Below are 27770 nucleotides of genomic sequence, written 5' to 3' on the forward strand. Positions count from 1 at the left end.
TTTAATGAGTGGAGCATGAGTGTGATTAGTGTTTGATTAAAGTGCAGCCCTGCCTCATTACCTTATTAAAAAATCAGTTTTTTCTTTTTATTGTCTTTTAATTGGAAAAAGAGTGCATACAAAAATACAGTTAACTTCCACATTATCTATACAACATCCTTTCCCCATTTTTATTTTTTTTTTTAAATAATAAAGTTGGACAGATATTTGCAGCACAATATCTTGCAAAAGTCTGAGTAATTCCTGGTAGAAAACTTGGCCCATACGAAATGCTGGATTAAAAACTCAGTTCCAGGAAAATATCCATAGGCAGTAAGAAACAATGGACAAAATAGATAAAAAATCATTTTTTTCACTGTTAAGTAGAAAATGCTCAGCAGGCCACCCGGCATCCTCTCTTGGCCCTGCAGGCCATAAGTTGAGTATCACTGCTGTAGGCTCTTTGTCTTGTTAAGTATTTTCCACCCCATTGAGAAAAAATCCCAGTTTTTTTTATTTAAAGATACCTTGTCTTGTGAAGTCTCCTCTTTCATAAACACAGCACATTTGTGAAGGAGGACATGTTGATCATTTCACCTACGTAACAGCAGGCAGGTCACTGTGAGCCTTTTTTTTTTTTTTGGATGATGTAATCTCAAAGCCACACAAAGCGCCGACTCTCCCTGACAGTGTGCGTCTGTGTGCGTCTGTGTGTGTCTGTGTGTGTCTGTGTGCGTCTGTGTGTGTCTGTGTGTGTGTGAGAGGCACTTGGGAGGAGACTCAGCTGAAGAAACAAACAGCTCTATTGATGACAGAAGAAGAGCAGCGTCTCTTTCCTCTCCTCCTTATCTCAGGATGCATCAGCCCTCTCTTTATACCTGCCATCCTGATTAGATGTGGAAAAAAAAACCTCTGCCATCCTTCCTCCTCTAATTTCATCACCTGGATTGATTGTCTTGCAATCGAATTAGAAAGTTTTAAAATAGACCGATGTGGAATTTTAGGAAAGATGAGGCAGGAAAATGGTGCTTTTAAGTTTTGTGGCGCAGATGTGCTCGTCTGTCGGCTGGTTTTTGATCAGCATTTCAGTCTCATGACTGGGTGACGCACCGATTTATTGGCTGAAATCAACTTGTTGACTGCATTTGATCGGCAAATAAGATGACAGTCACTGATGACAGTGGCTGATGTTTTTGTGTTGTGTCATCTTAATTTTGTGCCGGCTAAAGTCATGATGTGATTATGTTTTCAATGTAATCTTATAAAATGTCATTTTTGGTGAGAAACATGTAGATTTTCTTTTGTTATCACAGCAATATAAATAGATATCAGAGAGGGATTAATATGCAGTTAAAAAATCCTTTTGGAGGATTTGTTTTCCTTAAAAAATATGTTTTAATGTGAAAGGTTATATTGAAGGTTTCATAAAGTTGTTGGGTTGAGCTGTAGGATTCCCACTGTCATGGAAAAACTGAAAAAGTCATGAAATTTCACAAGAATGATTTCCAGGCTTGATAGTCATGAAATTACCAGCAATATAAAATGGATAGTAGAGATGTTTTTAACGTCTTGAGCTCTAATCAGCTTTTAATATATAATTAATACTACTGAAGCCAAGATTTTTTCAAAGTAAATACTTAAATCAAAATATTAGAAATAATACATTTTAAAAAAAGTCGCCACCAAATAATAGAACAGTATTGATAGTGGCATTGTTAAAGACTCCATAATGGTATCAGCATCAATAAAAATTAATGATCCCCATCACTTTTTATAATGGCTCAGTTTTTTTTTTTTTTTTAATAATGACAATTTTTTTGTTCCCCTGGCACAAAAGTGGGGATAAATAACAACAAAAACAACAAAAAATACAGGTATCAGCGGAGAATTTCCCAACCTGTGCATCTCTACTTGTCATGAACTACTTAATTTGCAATGCTGCAAAAGTCACATCATCCATAAACAAAGCAAGTATGTTTCAACCACTTCAGAGTAGGAGCAGGCTGTTTACTATCACTTATTCCTCTGGGACGTGATTGGCCTCTCACCCTATAGGCCCCGAGGAGGAGCGCTGTATGTGACCTCAGGGGCTTCACTGAGCCTCCTGAGATCCACATTTAATCAAGTGTCGTCACTGATGGAGCGTTTAGGTGAGTTTGAATATAGTCGTGCTGTTTATTGCATACAAATGTTGTACGAAAGTCTCCTAAAGAGCCAATAGCATCACCTCTACTCCAACAACACATTTATTGATGCACAGCACATTTTGATAATTAAGTCATATGTAACAGCGTATCAATCACCCTTAAAAAAAGTATAGCAAAACAGAGATAATGTGGTTAAAACCTAACCATCGGTAAATGATCTCAACATCACGCTGAAGAATGTCTCAGATGTGTTTACCGACTCCACACACCTCTGGTTGCTATGGAGAGGCGCGAGCTGCGAAACGACGAGTCTGTGACTAAGGACTCCGGCGGCAGCAAAAGCAGGGGCATCAGGCCAGGTGACAGCGGCAGCGCACACACACATATACACACTTACACACACGCGGCACCATTAGCATCCATAAAAAGCCGAGGCCTGTCAGCATTAATCACCTGTGGCCTGTTATTGTGAACCCTTTAGCGCAGGTCCTAACGGACAGTGAACAGCAGGTTTTTCCCATCATCATGTGTGCACAGCTCATGTGATCCGACGGGCAGCAGTCGTCCCGTCCTCCACCAGGAATCATCTCACTGAGACGTTTTCTCTGCCTCAAACACCTGACGGCTGTTTTATTTAACACCAGGTGGAGGGTTACTAATGTGCAGATTCAGAGCAGCAGTTTTATTTTCTAAGCTGAACTTCTCTTAAAGTGTCACATAATCTGCTCACCACGTACATCCTGAAATATGTAAACCTCAAATAGCCTCTACATATTTTATTATACTGTATTATACAATGAGCTGGACTATGTAAAACCAACTCAGTGATAAAGTCAGATTTAAAGGGATATTTGGTAGTTTTATGGTCCACAAAACAGTGCCGGAGTTTCACAGGGAAAATCATCTACATAATATAAAACTAAATGTCTCCATATTGCTCGATTTAAGTAATCCAAGAAGCCCCGACGTGCCAATTTGTTTTGAAAAACGTCACTGGCACGCTTAAATATGTGGGTTTTTTTCTATGTTTTTTCCGCACAGGTAAACGCTTCTCTTGGTAATCAGATTTACTGCAGGGGAGCCAATTTACTGCTGATAATTTTTGAATTTTAATTTTCTTTTTTTGAATGTCTCTGAAAAGAAACATTAACATGATTCCAAAATGTTGTTTGCATTTATTACACAACATCAATGATAAGTTGACTGTTACCCATGAATCCCTGTGCAGTCATGTAAGATATTAGCGTGAAGTCACTGTGCTGCTTGCATTTTTTCTCTCATAATGGCCAATTTGTGTATTTTCATATTAACAAATTGAGAGCTAAATTTTCTTTTGCCATTTCCATGCGCTGTACTAAAAAGTGGCAGCATAGAAATAAACCTGCCAATGTTTTGGACATCCATCGCCGTGCTTCAGTTTTGTGCAAATCTGAAATAGAAACCCAGCTAGTGTTCCTGAAAGGTGTTCAAAGTGTTTTTTACTGGGTGGTTTACATCACTGAAAGTGAAATGCAGCGGTCATAATGACAAACTGTGATCATTGGTTTATGATAAGGAATACAGATATATGCACATTGTGGAAGTCTCTCCACACTGCTGTTTCAAAGAGGATCCTCACTATTTATTCACTGTTCTGTGTCTTTTTTATTGAACTGATTGGGACGACGTGGTAAAATCTAGATTTCTCAAGAACAGTGGGCTCAGTAAATGAGGGCTCTTTGTTGGTTTGTTTCCGTGGTGTTTTCAGGACTTAATTAAGCCTCTGATTAAAATGAGCATCTGATCCTTCAAGACGGTGCTCCACTCCTGGTTTTAATAAGACTATTGAAGGCGTCCCCCTGAAAAATAAATATGCAGTTTAAAAAGAAGTGCCTTATGAGGAGAGATCAGATTCATTTTGAATGGAGGATTACTTTTTACTGAAAGTCCAGATTTTTGAGTGAAGTGAGTAAGTTGAACTTATTTAAAAGCATCAGACCTGTAAAAAAAAGGGGAAAAAAGTCATAATTAACTAGGGCTGTAACTAACAATTATTTCAAAGTAATGTAACCATGTTACCAAAGCATTGGCCTATTAGTCAATTAATTGTGTGATTGTTTCAGCACTACAGCATCGCTGTACTTTGTGTGGCGATATAGTGCAGTTACATGTTAGCCAAGTACTGATTTTTATTTATTTTTTTTACTCATATGAATTATTATTATTGCAAATTTAAATTTAACTTTTGGTAGCCTAATAAAATTAGTTGCTTGTAGATGGGATGAACACTGAAAAATGCATAAATAAATTGTAATAAATCATAAAAAAGTTAAGGCAAGAGGTGTTAAGATAAAAAGATTTTTTAAAATGATATAAAATCCAGTTTTAAAAATAGTTTGCAGTCATTGGTGGGTAGTGTAGGCTGTATACACCAGTGTTTTTAGAAAAAAACTGAATGCAAGAAACACCACAAAGGTCAAAAATTACTGTGGCAAAAATAATGAAGAGATCTTTTGATCTACAAAGTTCGTCAGTGGGAATCTGTTGGTTCACGTTCACATAATCTGGTTTGGCAGTGGGCCGGTTTTGGCACTGCTCTGGCACAGCAGCGAGCCAAGTTCACCAACCCCCGTTTACACAACCTCTTCACAAAGCTTTATTTTGTAAAACTACATTTCTTTTTAAAAACTGCCCAAAATGTAAATAAAAATCAGCCTTTTTGCCTTTTTTGGAGCTAAATCTCAGCCACACTCAGGTTTGCATAAACCAGTTACAGGATGCTTTGATCACAAACCAGTCTGGTATTTTTGGCAGATAATTTTTTTTTATTCTGCTCCCTTTCAACTCATGTACTCATGTGCTACCTGTTCCTCTTCATATGGCGCTCACAGGGGAGTGAGGTCGTTAGCGTCCTCCCACTCCAGGCTGTGTGCCCATAGCAACTACCGGGTATCTCCGGTGAATGCACAGATAAAGAAATGCATCATGTTGTGCAGACACAGTGCTCAGCGTGCTGCAGTGATCTTTTTATTCACAAACTGTGATACTTTTTGTGCATTTAGTTCCTGTTTGGATGTTTAAACAGTGTGAATATTCTTCCAGTTTATGAGTCCTGGCTGAAAGAGTCGCTTCATCCAGTTTACATAAAGACTCATTTTCTCTGTCAGTCCCGGAGGTATCGAGTCAGACGGTTTCGGTTTCTTCTGCCAAGACTTTCAGATGTTTACCTCTGAAACTTCTGCTGAAATGGAGGTGAATAGCACTTATTTTCCTAAAACCACTGAAAATGAAAGTTTTTTTAAAAACTTTTATTACCAGTGTCCCAGCTGGTGCCTGATCACAAGACAAAGTGGCATGCAGCAAATTTCAGTTATGAGTCTTTGCAAAATAGTTTGTTTGTTTTTAAACCTTTATTTAACCAGAAAAACATCTTCAGATTAAAAAACTCTTTCCAGGAGTGTTCTGGCCAACACAGCCAGCAACAGAAAATACAGACAGAAAACATGAATCAAAAATACAAAATCAAAATATACAACTCCAAAACAAACATTATGACACACAAAAAGAACACAAAGTAAAGTTACCACAAGGAAGGACTAAAATTATGTTCGTACACACTAAAAATAAAAACCACTTGGTGCTGGAATGTTGAAACAAGGTGGTTGTTTGCTGCTAGCTGGCTGGTTTTTGTGGTGGCGTGTTAACTGCAAACACAATCATAGACAGAAACAAATAACTTTTTTTGGAATTTGTTAGCAAACTAGGTAACATGGTCACTAACTGGACTGGTGAAGTTAAAGGTTCACCATTTGTTATGTAAAGATATAGCAGAGTAATTGCGTCCTGAGCAGGGAATAAAGTCGTGTGTTGATGACAATACGGTGGCTTGTAGAGCTTCATAAATTAGTGGAAATATCATAGTTACAGCAGCAGGGAAGCTGTGCAGCAGTGCCGCTGCAACAATGCATGTGAGCCGCAGCAGCTCAGCGAGGTAACCGTCAAGCGCTGCTCACACATGCAGTGTAGCACGGCGTCATAAATACTGTTGACAGCAGCACCTGTATATTATTCAGAGTAACTGAGACAGTGTTTCTGGGACGGTGCGTTAATTTTGAGTTTTGCTAATTTAATATTCTACATCGTTTTGTGCCACAACGATTGGTGATACGTTTCATTTGAAGATTTTAACTATTGAAGTTTTTTTGTCTTCACCTCTGTATTCTGAGGATATTGCTGCATTTCTACTTCTCACAACTCCAACTGTCTCTGTGCAAATCAAACACACGGGCTTCGTGCTGGATTGGGGCACTTACATTTGTCTTTTTTTTCCACATTTGGATAGTGACTTCATCACTGCATTGGTGATGCACTGTTCTCTTACAGAAGACGCCAAAGTCTCGTTTTCTCGTGCCTGCAGGACACAGCGTGAACGTCTGTTAGCTTTTTACTAACTCGCTAATTTTGACCGGATGCTTCTTAGCCGACCCTTGAACTCTGACATGTGATGACTTAAACTTCATATGCTCGCTGGCTGTAAACGTTGCCATGACAACGGTGTCAAACAGGGAAACTATTACATTAAAGGCTAATCTCAGGCCAGGATTGCTGTAATAATCTCCAAATAGACTAAATGCAACAAACTAACAATATGCTGATAAGTATGAAACTGTTTCAGAGTAGGAAAGCGTAGACTTAATTATATTGTATTATTGCAGTCCTGATATGAGGTGTGGACTGGGTCTGGATTGACTTGCTGTCCGATCCGGATCCTGACGGGAGTCTGGACTTTGAGAACGTCCGATCTATTGTGTTGCACTCTGCCCAAGTAGACCAGAAAGGTATCTTTTTGTGATTTGGGGTGAGCTTTGTGAACTCTGTTTCAGCTCTTTGATTGTGCAGTTTGTCCTCTGATGTTTTGAGGTCAGGCAGACGTTGCAGTACTGTATCCAGGACGCGGCTGCTCTCAGAAAAGGTGAGAGAAGTGAAGTGGTTGCCAAAGTCCTGCCAGTGTGCATCTCACTCTCCGAAACAATCCCATCCTGTCCACAGCTGTTGTTTTCTCTCCTCTGTGCCCCAGTCCCATATTAACCACACTGACCAGTGAATACCCCCCCACCCCTCCATTCACTCCTCCCTCACTCTGAATAGTTAATCCCTCTCTCTGTTTGTCTGTAGATATCTGGCACACACAGCAATGCAGCCTTATCCCGAGCTTCTGTGGTGTCCATTTAATCATTGACAATGTCTTTGTATATCTTGCATCCTGTGCGATAAAATCACCATGCTAACAAAGCCACGAGCCCTCCTGACAAAATGAAAATGAATGGCACTGTACATGGAGCTCTGCAGTTACCGTTTTCAATGCTAATTGTTGACTTTGTGCGCTCGCTGTTGGGGAGATTGTACTCCGAACACGTCATGCATGAAGTGTTTGCTACAGAAAAGCTTGTTTTTAATTCATCTTGCAGCACAGGTTTGTCATTCACTACATAAACTCGATCACAACACGATCTTTTCCAGGACTGCAGCTCATGATTTTTGACCACTTTTACTTTTTTGACTTTTCTGTAAGACCATAAAATGTCAAAACAAAACAAAACAAAATTCACAAGACCCCAAAAATATGTCTTCAAATGTCTTGTTTTGTCAGACGAAGAGCTGAAATCCCCAAACACATTAAATTAACTGATATAAACTAGAAAAATGTATGTATTTTCACAAAATAAAAGACTTGAAAAATGTATCACTGATTAAAATCATTCTGTCGATCTAATAATCCAATCAGCACAACTCTGCACAGTTCAGTCTCTCCTCTCTTCCTGTTTTGGTCAGTGACTTGCAGCAGTGATTTGGTGAGGTTATTTTTGCTCCATGAAGAAAAAAAAAGAGACTTCCTGCCACTGAATAGCTTTTTTGCAAACACGTGACGTTATGACGCGCAAAATTCAGATGGAGGGCAGGAAGTGATAAATCCAAATACAGCATGAGTTGGAAAGAGAGGAACATTGCTACATAAAAGGGTTGAATGATGCTGCTGGTATCTCAGAACATCTCATCATGTTGGATGTGATTTTTTTCCCACAAATTGACCGATTTGCCCGCAGAGATGATCGGCGTTAAAAACGATCTTGTCCTCCAGATCTGCTCATAATGTTTCTAATATTACACAGCCAGCTGATGAAAGCATAGAGGAGTCTAGTGGTTTATGACATTTTTCTGTGCAGCTGGGTCCTTTACTATAACTATCATTTACTACTTTTTACATACTAGGTCAATTGTTCGCAGAGGTCTGGTGAAATGTCACTAAAACTCTGGATTGTAGTTGTTACATCATGTTGTGATTGTTTTCAACTCGAGGCATGTTTAACATTACGCTTTAACGTCAATTTTTGATATTTTTGTTATTTTGTTGTTTTATTATGAGATTATCCACATCTGCCTTTGAGTCTTTTTTTGCCTCTGCACAGGCTATAACCCGTGACTGGAGGAATTATATTTTTTGATTTGTCTCTCCTTATGTTTGTGTGTATATATATATATAAAATTTGGTGGTCAGAAGTCAAAGGTCAAGGTCACTGTGACCAGGTATGTCTCACTCTCATAAACACAACATCTCTGTCCGCTTCGTTCTCGTTCTCCGCCGGTGTCTCCGCCGGTGTCTCCGCCGGTGTCTCCGCCGGTGTCTCCGCTGGTGTCTCCACCGGTGTCATTCTCTGCTGGTGTCTCTGCCAGTGTCCACTCAACTCTAATTCTCCGCTGGTGTCTCCGCCGGTGTCCACTCTGCTTTGTTCCTCCACCGGTGTCTCCGAATTTTTGCTCCGCTCTCATTGTCCTTCAGGTGATCTCAGTCTCGTCAAGGGCACCGAAATGTCTTGACCCGGTCCTGATCCTGTCATTTATTAGCATTCTCGCTGCTCACAGTAAGTGATCATTATCGTGCATCAGTGATTTTTATATATATTTGACTTTGTCAACACAACAAATGTCAGGACACAATTGTCTTTAAATATATATACTGTAAAACCTATTTTGAGAAAAAAAACGTTACTTTTAATTGTCACATGTCAGAAATGATCCCTTGTGACAGCTCCAGTGAATTAACCCCTTCAGAACCATCACGTGTCCCTGTATGTCAGAGAAGAGGCCTGCAGGTTTTCTTTGTGGACATTTTGTCACATAAGGAGTTGACAGCTACAGAAGCCTCTGAGAGCTCCTGGATTTAGAGACCTGGAGCTCGCTGCATTGTTGTTCCTGTTATAGCACTTCAAATCTTCAAATCTTAGACCTCAGTGAGGGAGGAGTTCAAAGTGACCTTTGTCTTTCGGGATAAACCCACTTAACCAGAGCTAACCCTGTGATTCTGCAAAGACATCCTGACCCAGATCTAGAAGGACATATTTTTATCTCAGCAGAGGACTGAATTCACGGTGACATTAAAGCCCTCTCAGCACACACAGATCATCCGGTCACAGAGAGACCACTCGCCCTGCACTTGACCGCCGTGTGGAGGAAGTGTCACCTATCAGCTGGTTAAACCTTGAGCAAACAGACAGCAGATACTGTGAGGATATCACAGTAATCCACTTATTACTGGAACCGGATTCACCGACGCCTCTGTGTGCCGAGGAGCTGGGGTAAAAGTGTGACACACGATGATCGTGGTCAAACAGTATGACAGCCGGCGCACGGGCCAGCAGGTTGGCATGTGACGCTCTGACTCACGGGCCTCGTGGAAACTCTGACAGGTCAAAGCTTCTCTGTCCAATATGCTGGTCAACAATAGAGAGGTCAGAGGAAGGGAACGCACGTCTGTGCGAAATGTCGAAGCTATCTATTCAACAGTTGTTGAGATATTCGTGCCAGAGACATGCAGCCAGCGTGTGCCCTTTAAGAACTCCAAAATCTCAGCTTGTTAGGCTCAGCTCATCATTTTTAAATTTTGTCAGGCTCAGCTGTGATTTAACTCAATGTTAAACACAAATTTGACCTTTACAGCATTTTACAGCAGTTTTTTTTTTTTCTTTTAGAAACGGGACGTTGTTTTGTGAACGGCACATTGAAATCCGAGACAGCAGATTAAACTCGGTACGTTTTCATGATGTTAGAAAACGTCAAATTATTGTGTTAGCATCCAACTAAAAAAAAAATACACGTAAACGTGTTAGTCTGACTGAAATTGAACTAAATCGAATTTCTCGAAACCGGACTAACACACTCAGATGATATGACTGGAAGTTGAGCTTTTCTTGTCATATAAACACCTCAGTTGGACTCAAACTGGACAAATTGGTCAAAATTCTGCATTTTACAGTAATATAGTAAAACTAGTTGACTAAAAATGAACAATAAAGAGTGGTGTAGCATAAACATTAACAAAAATCTGTCTCTACTTATTGGAGTAGCAGCATTTCAATTAAAGTTGAATTTCTGCCGCAAATCATGTTCTCTGTTCTCGAAACCTGTGTGACGGCGGACGTAAACGAAGGATCGGGGGGTGTGGGCTCAAAAAAAAAGATGCTGATTAATTAAAAAATGTTGTGCACGGGCCGATCGATATAGTACTACAAAACATAATATTAACATATTTTCTTACATCACTGAAGCTGTGATACATATTCATGGACATTTTCGGTAAAGATCTTTCCTTTTTTTCTTTCAAATAAGTTTTGTTCTGTGGACCTATTTTAAGCTTTGCTAACTGGACCTATTTTAAGAAATGATCTCCTCTGACAGCAGAAAATTTAGGAATTAAAGCTTCACGGAAATCCCAGCACTGACGTCAGCAGTCAAAATATGATCGGCGGCTGCGTTCCAGTGGGAGCCACGGGCACTTCAGTCGATCTGCAGCCATCAAACATTACACAATATGATTTAGCTGCCCGGCAGCTGCCAGGCTGGATCCGCACGCTGTCAGAGTCCAAATTTAGGAGAGCAAAGAGCAGAGACAATGAACTCTCATTTACATAAGACCTCAAAGTCCATCAGATGATGACTGAAACACAGCTCATTGATAAATCTGAGAAGTTTTCCTGTGTCCTCGTGGTGAGCTGGGACAAACCTGATAATCAGACTGATCTGTCATTTCGTTTTATTTGGTCAATACAAAAGCTGTAGCTCCTTTAAATATATTGGTTTTAGGAGTTGTTCGTTCTGTAGTCGACTGGGGAATTGATACGATTTTATTGATAACGGTGCCATCATCGAATCTGCTTATCGGTCTGAATGTTTTGTGATTTGTGACCCTAACTTAAAGGATCATGACCGTAAAAGCAGCTCTGTTGTCATCTGTCTTTGTGAGGTTCAGTCACACTTTGGGCCGTTTCTTCCTCTCCGCTGTGACTCCTTGGTTCCACATTTCCAGTGTTGAGTGTGATGTTATTGCCACTTTCAGAAAACACGCTGGTACAGAGCTCATCGTCTCATGCTCATTGTCATTTTTGTAGTAGAGAGTCAGCAGAGGAGCCGTGTACTGACCTGTGCAGCATGCATGGGAATGAAATACAGTATAATATTGCAGAATGCATTTCTTGCTTACCCTGACGGTTGCTAAATATAGTGACACTAGGCAGGTTTCCATTACAGATTTGCACAAATCTTAAGCGACATTTTTGAAATGTCGATAAATCGCAGTTGCAAGATGACTGTGTTTCTACTGAGTGACGCAAAGCATGGTGATGGACGTCCAAAACATCAGCAGACAGCCAGCACTCTGCATGCACACACGGAAACATTGCTTTTTATTGCTCTAAATTAGCCTGGAGCACTAACACACTGTGAGCTGCTTTTAAATCAGACTTAATACCAAAAAGTGGGATCCTATGAGATCCTGATGTCGCTGTGTTGTACTGTATTCATGCACCTGCACATGGTTCTCGTCTCCTCGCCCTGCAGACCTGTGAGGGAAATCTGCTCTCTGATTCGATTTGTCCAACGTGTCATGATCTATAAAAAGACCAAGTGAGGCCGGATTGAATTAACAAAATGATTCGGCTATGTAATGATGATAGTGATGGGAACGCTTCCTAATTGGCCGTTACAGTGTGTGTGTGTGTGTGTGTTTATTGGCGGGATGAGGCAGCAGAGATGGTGTGTTAACCTGTAATGTGGTGCTTGTCACCCTGTGTGAAACATTGTCACCCTGCTGAGGTTGGCCACAAAAGACCAAATGACCCTGGCGTTACGCAGCTCCATCACACGGCCGCTCGCATCACTCACATTCTTTGGCTTTTTTGCCAACCTGACATTCTCGTGGGCGTTTGATGGGCGGATAATAGGAGGATCAGAACTGGAATTTGTTGAACAAACCCTGGTGCTTTGACTCGGAAACCTTTATTGTGGCTCCGCTGAGTCCCTAATGCTGCATTCTTCACCAGGTGAAGCAAATGGAAAATGATTTTTTAACACTTTTACTGCTCATTTCATGTAGTTTTAATCATTTCAGTCAAAAGACAGAAAAAGTACACAAAAGGTAAAAAAGACAGTAACAATTATAAACCATGTTTCAAGTCTGTCGTTCCCAATTTCTCTTTCCTCTTATTTTCTTTCATCTGTTTTCTAATAAAGACATAAAATGTCCAAATTAAGTACAGTGGCAAGAGTCAAGTCTGAGAGCAACACTCAGAGCAGTGGCATTTGGCGTTTTCAGTCCTTAATTAGGAAAACAATCAATGCCGTGGCTGATAATGAGTACAGAGCCATAGACGTTTTAATTCAGGAAGGCAGAGTTTCATAGAGCCGCCAGCTGAAAGTTAACATGTTGAATCATCCGTCATCGAACCGAGTCAACTTGAAATTCTTTATGTCATGCCGTCATTTTGTAAACTCTTCTGTTTATCTGTATTCTGCCGTTTGCATACTCGTCAATCATATTTATATTCTTACATGTTAAGAACACACAACTTGCAGTTTGCTTCCTTTGTGGATGTGTGTGTTTTTTACATCACTTAGCCATGTGCCTCTATTGCCTAAACTTAACCAGGCGTGACTTTGTTGTCTAATCCTAACCATCGTGATGGTCCACACTGTAGATATAAGGGCCGTGCTGCGTCCTCACCACGTGAGGATTTGGGATGGGAACGTGTAGGGTAATATTTTGTTTTAAAAAGTTAAAGTTACATGATTTGTGTTACAGTGTTGGTAAAACGGCTGTATTTTAATATGAAGCAGATCTTTCAAATATTGACATTAAAATGCAGTTGAAGTAGTTTTATTCATCCTTAATATCAAAAATTGATCCAGCCAAATTCAGCCTGGTTTAAAACTTCGATGATGTGTTTTGACAGACAAAACTTAAAATCATCGCTCACTGGGACATTTGTCTCTCATATATACCGTTCAGGTTCAGACACATGCGTCATGTCTCCTTGCTCGCCGTCTCATGGGGCTCAAAACAAATCACGGCTGACATACAGCTTCGCATCCCAACATGCTTCTTACACTCTCCTCGTCTGTCAGCGTGCATGAAGGAGCTAATCTCACTGTCAAACAGTAAAGCCCTCCTGCTGGGCTCAGGTTGCTCGAGTGGCTGCACCTAACGTGACCCCCACCCCCTCCCCGGTGTCCCGTTAACCCCCGACTACCAGCTCCGCCAGGAAGGTCAAGGTTATCCTGCATGTGCCGGGTCAGATACGGGTCTAATCCTGTAACAGTTTGCAAAACAGACGCAACCTCCAGGGAGAACCCCTGCCAAAATTATCTCCGAACTATGCTCGGCATGTCTTCAAGTTAAATTTGATACTACTCAGTTCACTAGGTGATCCCAGAGGGGTTTCCTTTAAAGATTAGCACAGTTTATTATGATCCCGAAAATATTTAGGTCGATTGGTTCACTTTCAGGAGGATTTTCAATCAACCCGAAGAAAATTAAAGTTACAGAAGTAAATTTAATATTTGTAAGAATGCTTCTAGCTTTGTTAAAACTGTTATTATTTCTATCAAAAAGTCTGTTTTTTAAAATTTTTTATTTAAGTCACGTCTATTAGTTAAAAGATTATCAATCAAATTAAAGTTAAATCAAGGGCTAAGGTTTTTTTTAAGGATTTTTTAAAAATACATCTTTGCATTTTTAAGGCTTTTAAACAAATTTTTTTTATTCTTATTTTGTCATGAACTAGCACACAGACTGGTTTGCATTTTTGTGATTTTTTTTCATCTAAAAACATAGTGGCATCATGATTAAACCTGGCATTTAAAGGTTTAAAATTCAGAGAATTTATGAATATTGGATATTTATGATTAGGACTCATGTTTGTTCAAAAATTAATAATTTTTTTTTTTTCAAAGCTTAATTTTCAAAATTAAATTTTATGTGCAGAGTGATATGAATATGTGGGTAATATTAAAGCGGGCCCTAAGGATTAAACAATATTTCTGATCAGTGTATGCTGCTTAACAGACACTTATTAGAAGAACAGGAGCTAAACTTTTTCCTCTTTGTCGCTGTTTTCTCTCTAAATTTCTCTGCTGTCAGGGTGCGTGTGGGGCAGCTGCCAGTGAGCAGATGCAGGAAACGGAGACTCCTCTTTTAAGGAAATGATTCATTTGTTCAGAAACACTTGAGATCTAATTCTGCTTTCAAAGAGGACAACACACGAGGAAGAAAAGCTCATGAATTATTCAGGATGGGACATAATAGCAACATAATGTTTCCTCAGCTTCTGTTTAACTCGCTGCGATCTGCTGTTGAGATCTTCATCAGTCTGTGAGGTTATCAGTGAAGATGTCTCTGAGGTGTTTGTTCGTGGTCAAATGTTGCTCAGAAATGAGTTTTTTAGGACTGACTCTGTGTGCACACTCTGAGTGACATTGGCTGTGACCTGTTTGTTGACAACACGAACCACAGATGTAACAAAGCACCCGTTTGTCGACCTCGCTGCTCTGATTTTGCCAAATAATGCCACCAATGCGAGCAGACCTCCAAAACACGCCGGCCACCCTCCGCTCCTGCAGCTGCATCCAAAAAACACTGACTGCTGGGTGTAAGAATTTCAGTAATGAGACGGTAGTTTCGATGAATGCAGAAGGAGGTTAAGGTTCAGGAGAAAAACGATTCTGTGCCGTCTGATGACGGGCGTTTTGTCTCTGTCGGTGACAGTGTTTGGCGTCACTTCAAAGAGGGTCAACAGCAGCTGGCAGGGCTTCAAAGTGCAGCTCCAGCGAGAGGCAGCGAGGCGTTCGAGGTCCGCTGGATGGTCAAACCCTCGGAAAATTCCACCGTCGCTCTGCAGGACTGCGGGGCTGGGATACACCGTAACCTGCTTTATTATTATCGTTATTGTTGAGAGGAGAACACGTGTTTATGGCTCAGAGGAATTAGTCAGTCCTGCATCAAATATTTGTAATATTTGTTACATCAGTTATTGGAAAGGTGCATTAAAGATATTTTATAAGAATTATAAAGGACTCAAAGAGAGCACACATCCACCGAGACAGTTAAATTCAATAAATTAATGAATCTAATGCTGCCTTCATGTGCTCCTTGGAAATATCATATTCTTGAGTTATGAGCACATGAGTGGCCCTCCAAAGTTGTAACTACAAGTAGAAAATTGGGAAATTCTGCAATCCGAGTTGCATTGTTGTGACATTTGCATGACATTTCAGGGCAGCGACGGTAAAAAAAATTCTGTATTTTATTCATTTGTTCCTAGTAGCCTTCATTTACTTTTAGTGTTGCACATATTAGCATATGCAACTATTAGCTGTAGCAAGCAAGAAAATATATAACTATAATGCATGCAGGCCAGTATACTTATTTTATAAGTATTTTATAAGTAAGTTGCTGACTTGACATCATTAATGCATAAACATGGTGGGCAAAAGTCAATGTTTGGTCAATGGTGAGACTCTTTTTTATTAATTCGTGAATTAAATATCAATTTTTGATCACATATAAAGTGTAATATGGTATTAGAGACCAACATTACATATAAAAATATATATGCTTTCAACCTCTTGTTTAAACACTGCACAATGCAACACATCTTCTTTGTAGCTTCCATGTTGTTTCCACTTTACGACCTCAGAGCTCATGAATTGATACGCAGTCCTGCCTGACACTGAATTTGTCACTTGGCGTGTTTCCATTAACCCTCAAATTGCTCAAATTGAAACTGTGAATTTAAAATCAGCCCAATGGAAACATCAGTTTTGTTTTTACGCTGACATGAGGTGCTATTTCAGGCCATTCAAAAAAGCCATATTCAGCCGATAGATTTCATCACATCACGCGGCCCTGATGTGGTCAGTTTCTTGCCGACACGCAGCCCTTTCAGTGTGGAGAAGAGTGAGAGCACCTTCTGTGCCGGTGGTTTTGTCCGGCGGCGCAGGGGTCCGTGTGAAGCAGGAAGACTTGACTTCAGCTCGAGACAAAACAGTCAGAGGATCACAGGTCTGAAGGAGAGCTGAGCCTTTTTGAACGTCAGGTTCCCAGGAGCCTTCGATGAAAGCCGGCGGTTCCGGTTATAGTCCAGGAGATTGTGTTTGTTTCTACGCCTTCATTGTTGTTTGCAGATTATAGACGCAGCCCTGAGAGTCTGAACAAGGCTCAATCAGCTGATGTATGAAGCACAAATAAATAGTGATAAAAACTGTTTGGATACTCGATATGTCGGGGGTTTACACGGGAATAATGGAAGTTGGCCTAACATTTACCTTTGGATGTTTACTGCGCTGATATACAGAGTTATTGTTTTCATAAACAGGGAGAGAGCCGAGCTGCACAATAGAAACACACACCTTCAGCAGTCAGAGCCGCAGCGCTGTTACTCTGCACAATGTGCCACTATTCTTCCTTTCGCACAGGAAGTTACTTCAATGTGCCTTTCCTGGTCGCAACTTTAAATTAATAATTCAATAAATAAATGCAATATTAAATGGTGTGACCGGAAAGTTACTCCTTACTTTCCCACCAGAGTCGCCCTTCAGGGACAAACTGGTTCCACCTTCCGTGTTTCGGGGAAAAACGAAAGAAACGCTTTTGTTTACAAAAAGACAAAGAAATGAGGTGAAATCTTTCACGTCACCATATTGTTTTTGTGTTTTTCTAGATGCTTGGCTTTTTTCGATTGTCTGCCGCAGTTCAAAGCATGAAATGTGATTTTAAATAATGTCTCAGGGAGGAAATGTGAAACACAGATCCTGATTATAATGAGCAACTGAAAGGAGCCTGACTCATTTTCTCTCTCTTCCCCTTTCAAAAATGATCGAGATGAATCAGATACTGTAACTGCTTTATGTCGGGTGAATGGAACACACACACACACACACACACACACACACACACACACACACACACACACACACACACACACACACACACACAGACACACACAGGCAGCATCACGTTCAAAGCTCGGGTTCTGACTCCAGAAGTTGACATTAGTGTCAGTCTTCCTTAATGGTAAACCAAGGAATTTTCCATTGAGTTGGGTTGACATCCAGTGTTTTGTTTTTTTTCGGGTCTGTGCAGTCGAGCTTTAGAAGGCAATAATGAGAAAGCATGAGAAAAAAAATCCTCCTTCCTCTTTTTCTGCTTTCCAAGAACTCGTAATTGAGAGCAAACTACAATAATATCCTAAAATCAATCCCAAAGTTTGAAGATATTGAGTCACGAAATGCATCTTGGTTGACATTAGGGCTGCAAAATATGAGGAAAATATGTGATGTTTGATCACTAAATAATAAAAAAAACATTAATTTCTGCCTTTCTTTTGCTTTAAGATGAAATACAACAAATTGTTGAATTAAAAAGAAAAATAACAGAAAATATTTCCAACATACTTTTACATCTTAAAGTTTGATTCATTTGACTTAAAATATCACTGACAGCAATATTGCAGCCTTTCGTGTTGTACTTATCGTACAAGTTGCAAGGATAATTTTAAAAGAACAACAACAAAACAATATATTTTGCAGCCGTAGTTTCCATTTTTGTATTTTACATGAATAGATGTAATAAAGTGGACAATGGAAAAGCACAGAGCAGTAATTCGTAACCTTTTTAGGATGTGACCTCTTTAAAAAGAAAAAGCAAACTTGAGTCATTTAGTGAATTCTTTTTTTTTTACTATTTAATTTAATTTTAGACCTGAGAGACAAACTGTCCACGGAGAATAAAAAGGATGGAGAGCTTTTAGATTTTGAATTTCCTTAAAATAACAAACACAGTTGATGGGATCACTGAGACCAAAACAGTTAATGTGCAGTACAGACTCTATAACGGATGTGTCCCATTAATTTTAGTTCATGGGCCGCATAAAGCCCAATTTTATCTCAGGTTGGTCAAACCAGTAAAACCAGTGCATAATAACACATAAATAACAATTATTTTTGCTTTTTTTTAGGTGTAAAGAAGTTATGGTTTATTCTGAAAACGATCTGAATACTGAAGAGATGATGAACTGCCTGATGACTTCAGAAAAGTAAGTGCAGTTTTTCTGCATTCAGTAACTTTACTCCTCTCTGACATCACGTGCATTTTCCCAAACGTTTGCACTCCCGTACGGTGATGCCGCATCACCTCAGCAAACTGAAGTGGAGGCTACTGAGGATGCAGTTTAAGTCTGATACAGATTATTTAGCACTGAAGCTGCTGAATGACAATATTTTGCACGTTTAATATCCTAACATATCTCCACAGTGAGTTTTTTTCTGTTATTTCATAGAACTTTGTTCTGTTTGGGGTGAAAAGCCTCTAAAGTAGCTGCTCACTGTTTAACGTGCACCTGACACCTGGCACCTCTTAGCTTTCAAGTTCATCATTATCAGCTGTATAACGTCAACCAATGGGCCAGATTAGAGCATTTGACGGGCCATCTCTGGCCCACGGGCCGCATGTTTGACCCCCCCTGAACTAGAGCCATGCTAACAGCTCTCTGAGGCTGTACGCTGAGCTACATGCTATTGTCAGCTTGCTATCACAGACATGCTGATGTTTTAATGTTTTCCATGATCACCACCTTAACCTTTAGGGTCTGTTCGGTGCGCTTTATGCACTTTTCATTCTTAATTTTTTCATAATTTTGGCTGTGTTTATGCATATGGCATTCATTTTGGCAATATTGTGTATTTTTGTTTAATCAGTGAATTTCCAGCTCAGCTCCTAAAATAAGTCTAAAATACACTGTGGAAACTAAATAGTTACATTCAGACTGTTCAGGTCCAAAAATGCTCCATTGAAACCCATTCAAACTGATATTTTTGATCCCACAGCCATCAGAGCAGAAAAACATGACTTGTATTATTTCTGGGAGTCATTCTGGGCTTTTGACTTGGAAGTCATTTTAATTGTTGCTGTTAATCATTGACACATCGCAGACTGTGATCATCAAAATAGTCCGCTTCATATGTAGAATATTGAAAATATTTCTTTTTATTTCTTTTTTTTATTTTTTAATGGCATCACAACAAAAAATGGCATTTAAAGAGTTGAAATAAAAAATTAAAAAATAATATTTTTTATTTATGATTAGGACAGATGTTGGTTAATGAAATTAACTTAATGAAAGCAGAAAATGTCAATCAATAATATTTTTTAAAGCTTGAATTTGAGCACATTCTGTGCGCACCAGTGTGTGCAGTATTAATGCACGCCCTAAAGGGTTAATTTAGCTAACATTTGCTAATTAGCATTAAAACACAACTTACTTGCTCTGCTGGCACTTGAGAAAACACCAGGAAATCACCACATTCATCAGGATACAGCAAATATTTGTCAACAGACTGCAGTCCTTTCAGTATTTCACAACTTTCAACTTTCAACTTTGACATCGCCATCCATAGAGCTGTGGCTAAAAACAATGAGCTAAACGAGGCTAAAAAGCTTTGTAATGTCGGTAATAATACTTTAATGCTTTTCTTTATAAAAACAATATTGATTAGTGTTACTTTTGATCATTTCAGTACCATTGAAATTGTAAATAATATATGTTTTACCAGACTGTGTTAGTCTGAGAGTACATAAAAACAAAATTTATAAAATCAAAGGAAAGTCAAAGTGGTGGTAATCAGATTTCTTTTTGTTGTGGTTGTTATTGATAATTGACCACTCTGATTTGAACCCTGCTTGTAGTTTGATTTGGTTGCTGTAAAAGGATTCAAAGTTGAGAAATGAGCAGTTCAGTGCAGGTTATAAAGACCATAGAGACACAGAGAGACACAGAGACACACAGAGAGAGACACAGAGAGACACAGAGAGACAGAGAGAGACACAGAGAGACACAGAGAGACAGAGAGAGACAGAGAGAGACAGAGAGAGACACAGAGAGACAGAGAGACACAGAGAGACACACAGAGAGACACAGAGAGACAGAGAGAGACACAGAGACACACAGAGAGACACAGAGAGACACAGAGAGACAGAGAGAGACACAGAGAGACACAGAGAGACAGAGAGAGACACAGAGAGACACAGAGAGACAGAGAGACACAGAGAGACACAGAGAGACAGAGAGACAGAGAGAGACAGAGAGGATGTCAGACAGGATGAGAACAATGGACGTGAAGAGCTGGACAGAGAAAAGAGAAGGTGATAATCCTTCCTGCGCAGTGAAGGACGCAGGACGAGACAGCTGCTTAGTGTCACAGCAGACTGCTGCTGCTCGACAAGTCCAGGCCTCTCGACTGCAGAAATCTGTCTCTGAAGAGAGAAAAGTTTCTCTGAGCTGTTTCAACATCGATCTTCTCTTTTATTCTCTCTTTACTGATGTGTAAGAGTGAAATTTTCACCTGCAAATGAAATCAAACTGCATTCTCCACAATCAGTACACTGACTTACGTACTTTGGCTGCATTCTGCTCCTAGGTTTTGCAACATTTTGCAGTTCAATAATAAAATCTGTTGACAATAATGATATCAGTGCGCTGAAACAGAACACTCTTTTGGGAATAAAATTATGTGTTCCTTCAAGCATTTTTTAAAAATTATGCTGTGTTTTAAAAAAAACAACAAAACCCCCCCCTAACCTTTTCATATTGGTACTTATTGGACAACATATACACCGGTACCAATATATCTGTAAGAGGCCAATATTGGCTGGTTAAATCAGTGGTCGGGCTCTGAAAACTGGATAACATTTTTGACAGGGCAGGTAATAATTGACATTAAGAGCATCACATTTTAAAGATGTTTTTAAAGTTTTGTAAAAATGCTCACCAACTAAGATTCACTCTCGTTTGGCGTTTCGCCTCACTGTATTTGCACGTCACCTGCTGAACGTCACATGGGTTCATACCCAAAAACGTCCAGAACACAGAAAATGAAATAAAAAATAGGCAGTCTCTGCAGATTAATACACTGAGAGTGGGTCATGTGATGAGACTGATTTGCATGAGTTTTTTTTTAGGTAAATCCTGCGTAGTATATCTTTAAATTATTTTATTAAAAGAAAAATATAACAAGACTGTATTTGGTATCAATATATAGGGATAAATCAGTATTTCGGACAACGCCACTATAAACATACTTCAGTGTAGTACAGTACAAGTTCTGCATTCATGTTTTTACTTTGAAACCTGGATAGTCATCACTTTTCTTGTGCTGCTCTCAGATATGTTTCACAACCATTTACACCTCTGAAACCGGAGCAGGCTGTTTTGGTTCACTTTGAAAAACATGGCAAAAAGGCAATGAGCAACTTGGCAATAAATGTCCTGCAGATTCCAAGAAATTAGTAAAAAGGTGACAAGAAATATGACCTGAAAAAGAAGTGAGATAATTATTTGAAAGATTGAAAAAAAGAAAAAAACCCAAACAACTTTATAAGTATGATAATTATGTATTTAAAATAATGTTAGAGATAAAAAACAAACAATAATTTACCATATTTCAGTATTACAGTAAGATATTATCAAGTTATGGTCAGTCAAAAGAAACATGCATATAAAACTTTTCATCCCAAATTAGTTTTTTAACCTGAAGGTAGAAAAAAGGTCCCAATAAATTAACAAGAAAATGTGGTATCTGATCACACTCAGCATGATTCTGATTGTCCACTGACGTTTTATTGAAAAAAGAACAATATAATATCATGTACAATAATAATAATAATAATATTAATACAAAAATCTGTACATTCCGTGGTTTTGCAGTACATTTGGAAGACTGATACAAAATAACTGCAACAGGGAGGGAGGTATTTACACATGTAGGATGTATGGAGCCAGTGGCCTTCAGTCACTGTGTTTCTCTTCTTAAAAAAAATATACAGGATATAAATTTGTGTTGATGCTTGTGCAGTACACCTTCATATGCCGGGGTTACAGTACATGTGGCTTTAAACGTTTTTAAATCTTACATTCTCAGGTAAAAACAAAAACGACAGAGAATGAACTCAAGTAGTATTGATAAAGACGTAGGCTGATCTGTCGTCTGCGTACAGTAAAAAAAAAAAAAAAAGTGGCATTGAAATGTTTTACTTGGAGATTTTTGCTTTTTTTTTAAAACAATCTCCAATCATAACACTGTATCAGATATAGAAAGGAGAGTTTGCAGAGTTTATCACATTCCTTGTTTTATTTTAAAACCCTTTAAAGCAAGTTTGGGTTTAAATATTTTGGTTCAAGTCGACGCCTAAAAAATCAGCAAGTTTTAAATCAGCAAACACTACAGAACTTCCTGTTTACTGTCCTCTGCAGGAAAGCCTTTGTCACTTTGGTTGCTTTAAACATCTTTACTTTTTCCAGATTAAGGCTTGATGAAGTGGCTCAAAATAATAGACATAAAATAAAAAAACTGTACACACATTCTTGAAAAACAAACCTTCGTAAAACTCTCTAAACTTCTCTGTACCAAATCTAAGCAGGTGTTGTTTTTAAGAAACACATAACTATGATAATAATACTCTTTGGTATTTTTTTATCAATCGTAAAAAAAAAAGAAAAAAAAAGAAGCAACATCGTAGCAGCACTTTTAAGAACATTCAGATTCTCGTATTACCCCGGTCTCTTTAAATTAGATTTATATCCGTCAGTTTGCCATTAATACTCCCAATCTCTTGACACGAGCAGGCATGTTTCCATCAGTCTGACCAGCAATGAACAGTCGTCAGATCAATAACTGCAAAAAGGGTAAAGCTCAGAAAATCAGTGCTGTTTTTTTTGTTGTTGCATACAGAAAGTTTCCGGTGCAGTTTATTTAGGATGTCTGCGATGAGACCAGCTCGTGAACAAATACTTGTACCTTCGTTGTTCCAGACATCTGCCTTTCGTGTACTCTTTGGTTCTACGACTATCTTCTAGCAGCACTTGTGAACATGTTCTAACTATAAAAACAAAAGCTTCCTGAAAGGTTCACGCCGGACAGAGAAACTGAAACATGCCTGCAATTTTCAAGTCATCACAACATCTTTTCGTCCTCTCCGTGGTCTTGCAGTCACCAGACACTGAGCACACATTCATGGGGACTTTGTGGAGAATTCTTCCTGCAATATGCACATGGTTCATAGTGCTGTGTTTTGTCATACTGTATGCAGTCCAAAGTTCTTACATACAAAGTCCTTTGCTGCTTTTCCCACAGCAGTACCGTTCGGCTCGTCCTCTACCCAAGGCCCAGCTCGGCTCGTTGTGCCTTTCGGAGCAGAGAGGTGATTTTAGGAAATCCCTCACGTGAGGTCTGACTTCTGAGCAGTCATATTTCTGATTCTCGTCTCAGAGGCCGGGGCTCCAGCGGCACCGTCGCTTGGCTGTGCTCATTCTCTGAGATGTTGTCCGTCTGGGTGCCGTCGGGCCCAACGCTGCCCCCGTTCCCCTCGTCCGTGTCCTCTTTGTTCTCCAGCGCCATCTCGTTCTCGTAGCAGAAGGAGTTGGAGTTTGAGAGGATGAATTTTTTCTCTGCGAGGTCTCTGGCGCTGCACAGTGGGGTGCTCGGCACCTCGTATGTCTTATGGAAACGGGAGTAGTCCACCTTGTAGTAGTTCTTCTCCTCAAAGAGCACCGGCTCGAACCGATGGCCCCAGAGGATCTCGCCGGCCACGTAGGAGCTGCGGCACTGCGTGGTCATGGCGGTGGCCTCCACCATGCCCTCCAGGATGACCACGATTTCAAACTCAGAGTTCTCCAAGTCCTGTTTGCTCATGTCGTAGAACGGGCTGTCCTCGTCGATCTCATGGACGATGGTGATTGGGGACACCAGGAAGATGCGGTCGACTCCGCTGTCGAAGCCCACGTCTATGTCCATCTGGTCGAGCGGGATGTACTCCCCCTCTGCCGTCGTCCGGGATTTCAGAAGTTGCGCCCGAACATGCGCCTCGACCAGGTGACTCTTCCTCAGGTTGCCCACACGCCACATCAGGCAGAGCTTGTTGTCCCTCATGGCCACCGTGGCATTATGGCTGAAAACCAAAGTCTCATTCCTCTTCTTGGGTTTCGCCATTTTTGCCATGACGGCGCCAATGATGAAAGCATCGATGATGCAGCCAATGATGCTTTGGAAAACCACCATGAAAACGGCGACAGGACACTCGTCTGTCACGTATCTGTAGCCGTAGCCAATGGTGGTTTGAGTCTCAATGGAGAACAGGAAGGCAGCGGTGAAGCTGCTCACATTGGAGACGCACTTCTGGGCGTCGTTCTCCAAGTCCCCGTGGAAGATGGCCACCAGCCAGAAGACGCAGCCGAAGAAGAGCCACGACAGGAGGAAGGCGAGGCAGAATATGATGAACATCCACCTCCAGCGGATGTCCACGCACGTTGTGAAGATGTCAGCCAAGTACCGCTGACCCTTCTCGCTCACGTTGATGAACTGCACGTTGCAGTGACCGTCTTTCTTTACGAATCGGCTCTGCGGCTGGTGCCTCGTCTGCACCTTGCTCTTGCCGTTCCCGTAGCCGTTTGGTACCGCCATAGTGGCAAGCTTCATGCCGTCCTCCTCTGATGACACAATGCTGTAGCGGCTGGCTCGCACACTTCCCATCACCTCAGACTGGGAGGGCTGTGCTGCTTCTGCTTTGGAAAACAGTCTGAGTTTCTGGAAAAAGCGTTGGAGAAACAGTTTTGAAACGCTTTCGGGGGACCAACTCGGAGAGGAAATGGTGACGGTGTGAGGCGGGCTGAAGGGACGCCTCTTCAGCCTCAGATGGAGCGCAACGAGAATAGGATGAAGCGGTCACTCCCCTTTCATCAGCTGACTGGACCTCATCAAGATCATCTGCGATAAGAAACCAGAAGATGTCTGTTAGTCAAAGCAGCTCCAGAGAGATCAGAAAAACTTTTAGAAAATCATGTCCAGGCAAAATATTTTCAAGGTTTAATACTTTTTTGACCACAACATGTCAGAACTGAGAACTTCATTACGTTTGTGCAGCCTGAGAAAACCTATCAAAAACTCAGTGATCAAGGACGCTTGTCTCCTCGTGCCAACAATATTTCATCCAGTTATGACAAACAACAACAGTGCTATTTAACCCTCATATAACATTTCAGCTGTCACAGAGAGAGGCCACCCTGTAATTCCACTCAGGTCCCATTATCGGTCACTTACAAAGTGGACTTGTTTTTCTTGGCTGCCCTCGCTGACTCGATCATTTCTCGCTGGATTGTGGGTTACAGCGTTTCTGCAGGATCCCATGAACTGACGGTTTTGCATAACTGACGGGAAAAACTTAAACTAAGAAATTTTGTCACACTCTATTTCTCTTACTGGCATCTCTTGAATAATATACTGCAAGAAACCAAAAATGCACCGCAAGTTACGTAAGTTGAACCAAAACAACACCCAGTCTGGATTTCAAGTCGGATTGTTTATCACTGTAAAAAGAAACTATTTGTTTTAACTTAAAAAGTTAGTGTCCAGGCTGCATTAATTATTTCAAGTTGACTGAATTTGAGAATTTTCCAATGACTCAACTTGTCTTATTAAATTCAGTCAACCTGAAAGTTTCAGTTTCAGTCAGATCGGACACTGACTATTTCAAGTTAAAAACAAAATTTCTTTTTACAGTGCACTTGCAAGCCTGTAAAATATTGCTCAGGGGTGCTTTTTTAATTCACATTTTCACACGTAATGCCTGTTTAATGTGTTGCCATCAGTATACAACCTCTAACTTTAAATTCCCACATGATTGTGGTGTGATTGTGAAACAGTTTTATCAGTCATCTGCTATCAAGAAAAGGTCCGGTTTGCAGAACAGGAGCAGCTTCTTTGGGATATTTCCACCTGTAGGTGTATTTAACTTGGCCTGTTCAAAGAAGCTTTAGGTGAAAGTGTGATTTCTGTGTACAGAAGAGATGAACAGCTTGTTGACTCTCTCAGAGCCCTCAGGGAGATTTCTCTTCTCTGCTGCAGTAATGGCTGTCCTGTGAGGATTCTCCCGGCATGACTAAAACACCACTCATTAGTTTTTCGCTGTCCTGGCAACGTCTAAAACGACCTGCTGCAGCCTCGCTCTGCTGTCTTTTTTCAAAAAAGTTTTCTGTTAGGACGGATTTCTCTGAGAGTTAAAAAAAAAAAAAAAAACTAGAAAGTTCTTCAGTGTGACCTCTTGCGTGTAACACAGTCAGAGCTGCAGGTCACTGAGTCATGGTGCAGACTGACAAAGTGGCTGATGCAATTTGTCTGTGAGGCGTTAACACACATGCAGCATGAAACTGCACATTAAGATGCAAAACAGCTGTACAAACATGTCTGCCGAGCGTCCAGTGTGCATGCACAAATGCCAAGGATGCTGTGTTGCTAAGCATTTTTTAAAACACCATGGCTCACATGTAAACATTTATATCAACAGTGCAGCAAGTTTACTAAAAACTCATTAAAGCAGCCAAAGCTTTGCTTCAAAATGAGCAAAAATAGCTAAAAGAGAGGTGGACAGAAGTCCCTAAATAGCACGATTATTATTCTAAAATTAGTTTTATTATAGTGTTATTATACTATTATAGTCTTGTGTTGTTAGTCGGTGTTATTACACAGTGTGTGAGTGTGAGGAGGCAGGCAGGGCTGCTCTCAGAATGCACCAAATGCCAGCGACAAATGTTAACAGGTGCTGGGGGAAAAAAGGAACTGGCTTCTGATGCAATCATCCACACGCACACCCCTTCAGCCTGAGAAGCACGCTTAATTTCCACTTCCTGACAGCACAAATTATCTCAAAATGCTGCGATAAGAAGCGTGGAGAAATACGAGCGGATTAAGTGGAAGTTTTGGCGGGTCATATGACGGGTTTGTGGCAGCAGAAGTGGTGCGTAAAAGCCAGGAAGTCTGCGCGTCATAAAGAATAAAAACCATCACAATTTGGCGGCTGTTTTGCCAAAAGTTACCAGTTCTGACATAAAGCGCATGTTAAGAGCGTCATGTTTCATAATAAAGAATAAGAGGAGTAGATCTTGAAAAGAAAAGTCTCAGAGTTTCCTCTACCTGTTGCTCATTTGTGGACCGGTTGGGTTCAGCTCGGTGAAATATAATCCAGTCGTTTTTTGGAGGGGGGCTCCGCTATCCTCTCGTGTCTGTTCCGCGAGTTTTGTTGTTTTCTTTTGGACCGAACAAGATCAAGTGTCTCACATGTCTGGAGGACCGGTCTCGATAATGTGCTTCGAGATGAGTTCCCCCAAAGCGTTTTAAACGGCACGCACCGGCACGGCCCGCCCCCCGCTCCGCGCCCCGGCCAATGGAGAGGAGGCGGGGGAGCGCGCACCGTGAACCCCGGCCGAAATTAAACCGCTGTGTTTTTGTGTCATT

General features: G+C 40.4%; 1 protein-coding gene and 1 long non-coding RNA gene across 3 annotated transcripts in view; one reads left to right on the top strand and one right to left on the bottom strand.

The window, feature by feature from the left end:
- Positions 1-27770, top strand: part of LOC148186274 (uncharacterized) — a 69029-nt gene that overhangs the window by 16224 nt on the left and 25035 nt on the right. For both annotated transcript variants that reach the window (XR_015775031.1, XR_015775032.1), the window contains exon 2: positions 18449-18526. This is a non-coding gene — a long non-coding RNA (uncharacterized LOC148186274). The remainder of the gene's footprint in view (positions 1-18448; positions 18527-27770) is intronic.
- On the bottom strand, positions 22084-27634 carry kcnj2a (potassium inwardly rectifying channel subfamily J member 2a). The gene is made up of 2 exons (XM_042507746.2): positions 27450-27634; positions 22084-25247 (listed from the first exon to the last, which is right to left on the bottom strand). Exon 2 carries the CDS (start codon positions 25011-25013, stop codon positions 23730-23732), a length of 1284 nt encoding a protein of 427 aa, XP_042363680.1. The 5' UTR covers positions 25014-25247; positions 27450-27634; the 3' UTR covers positions 22084-23729.

The sequence above is a fragment of the Plectropomus leopardus genome, chromosome 19 (assembly GCF_026936395.1).
Source record: "Plectropomus leopardus strain MGB_pleo_1.0 chromosome 19, ASM2693639v1, whole genome shotgun sequence".
NCBI lineage: Eukaryota > Metazoa > Chordata > Actinopteri > Perciformes > Serranidae > Plectropomus > Plectropomus leopardus.

Excerpts from the sequence above, each read along its gene's own strand:
- kcnj2a (XM_042507746.2), bottom strand. The coding sequence starts at position 25,013 with ATGGGAAGTGTGCGAGCCAGCCGCTACAGCATTGTGTCATCAGAGGAG.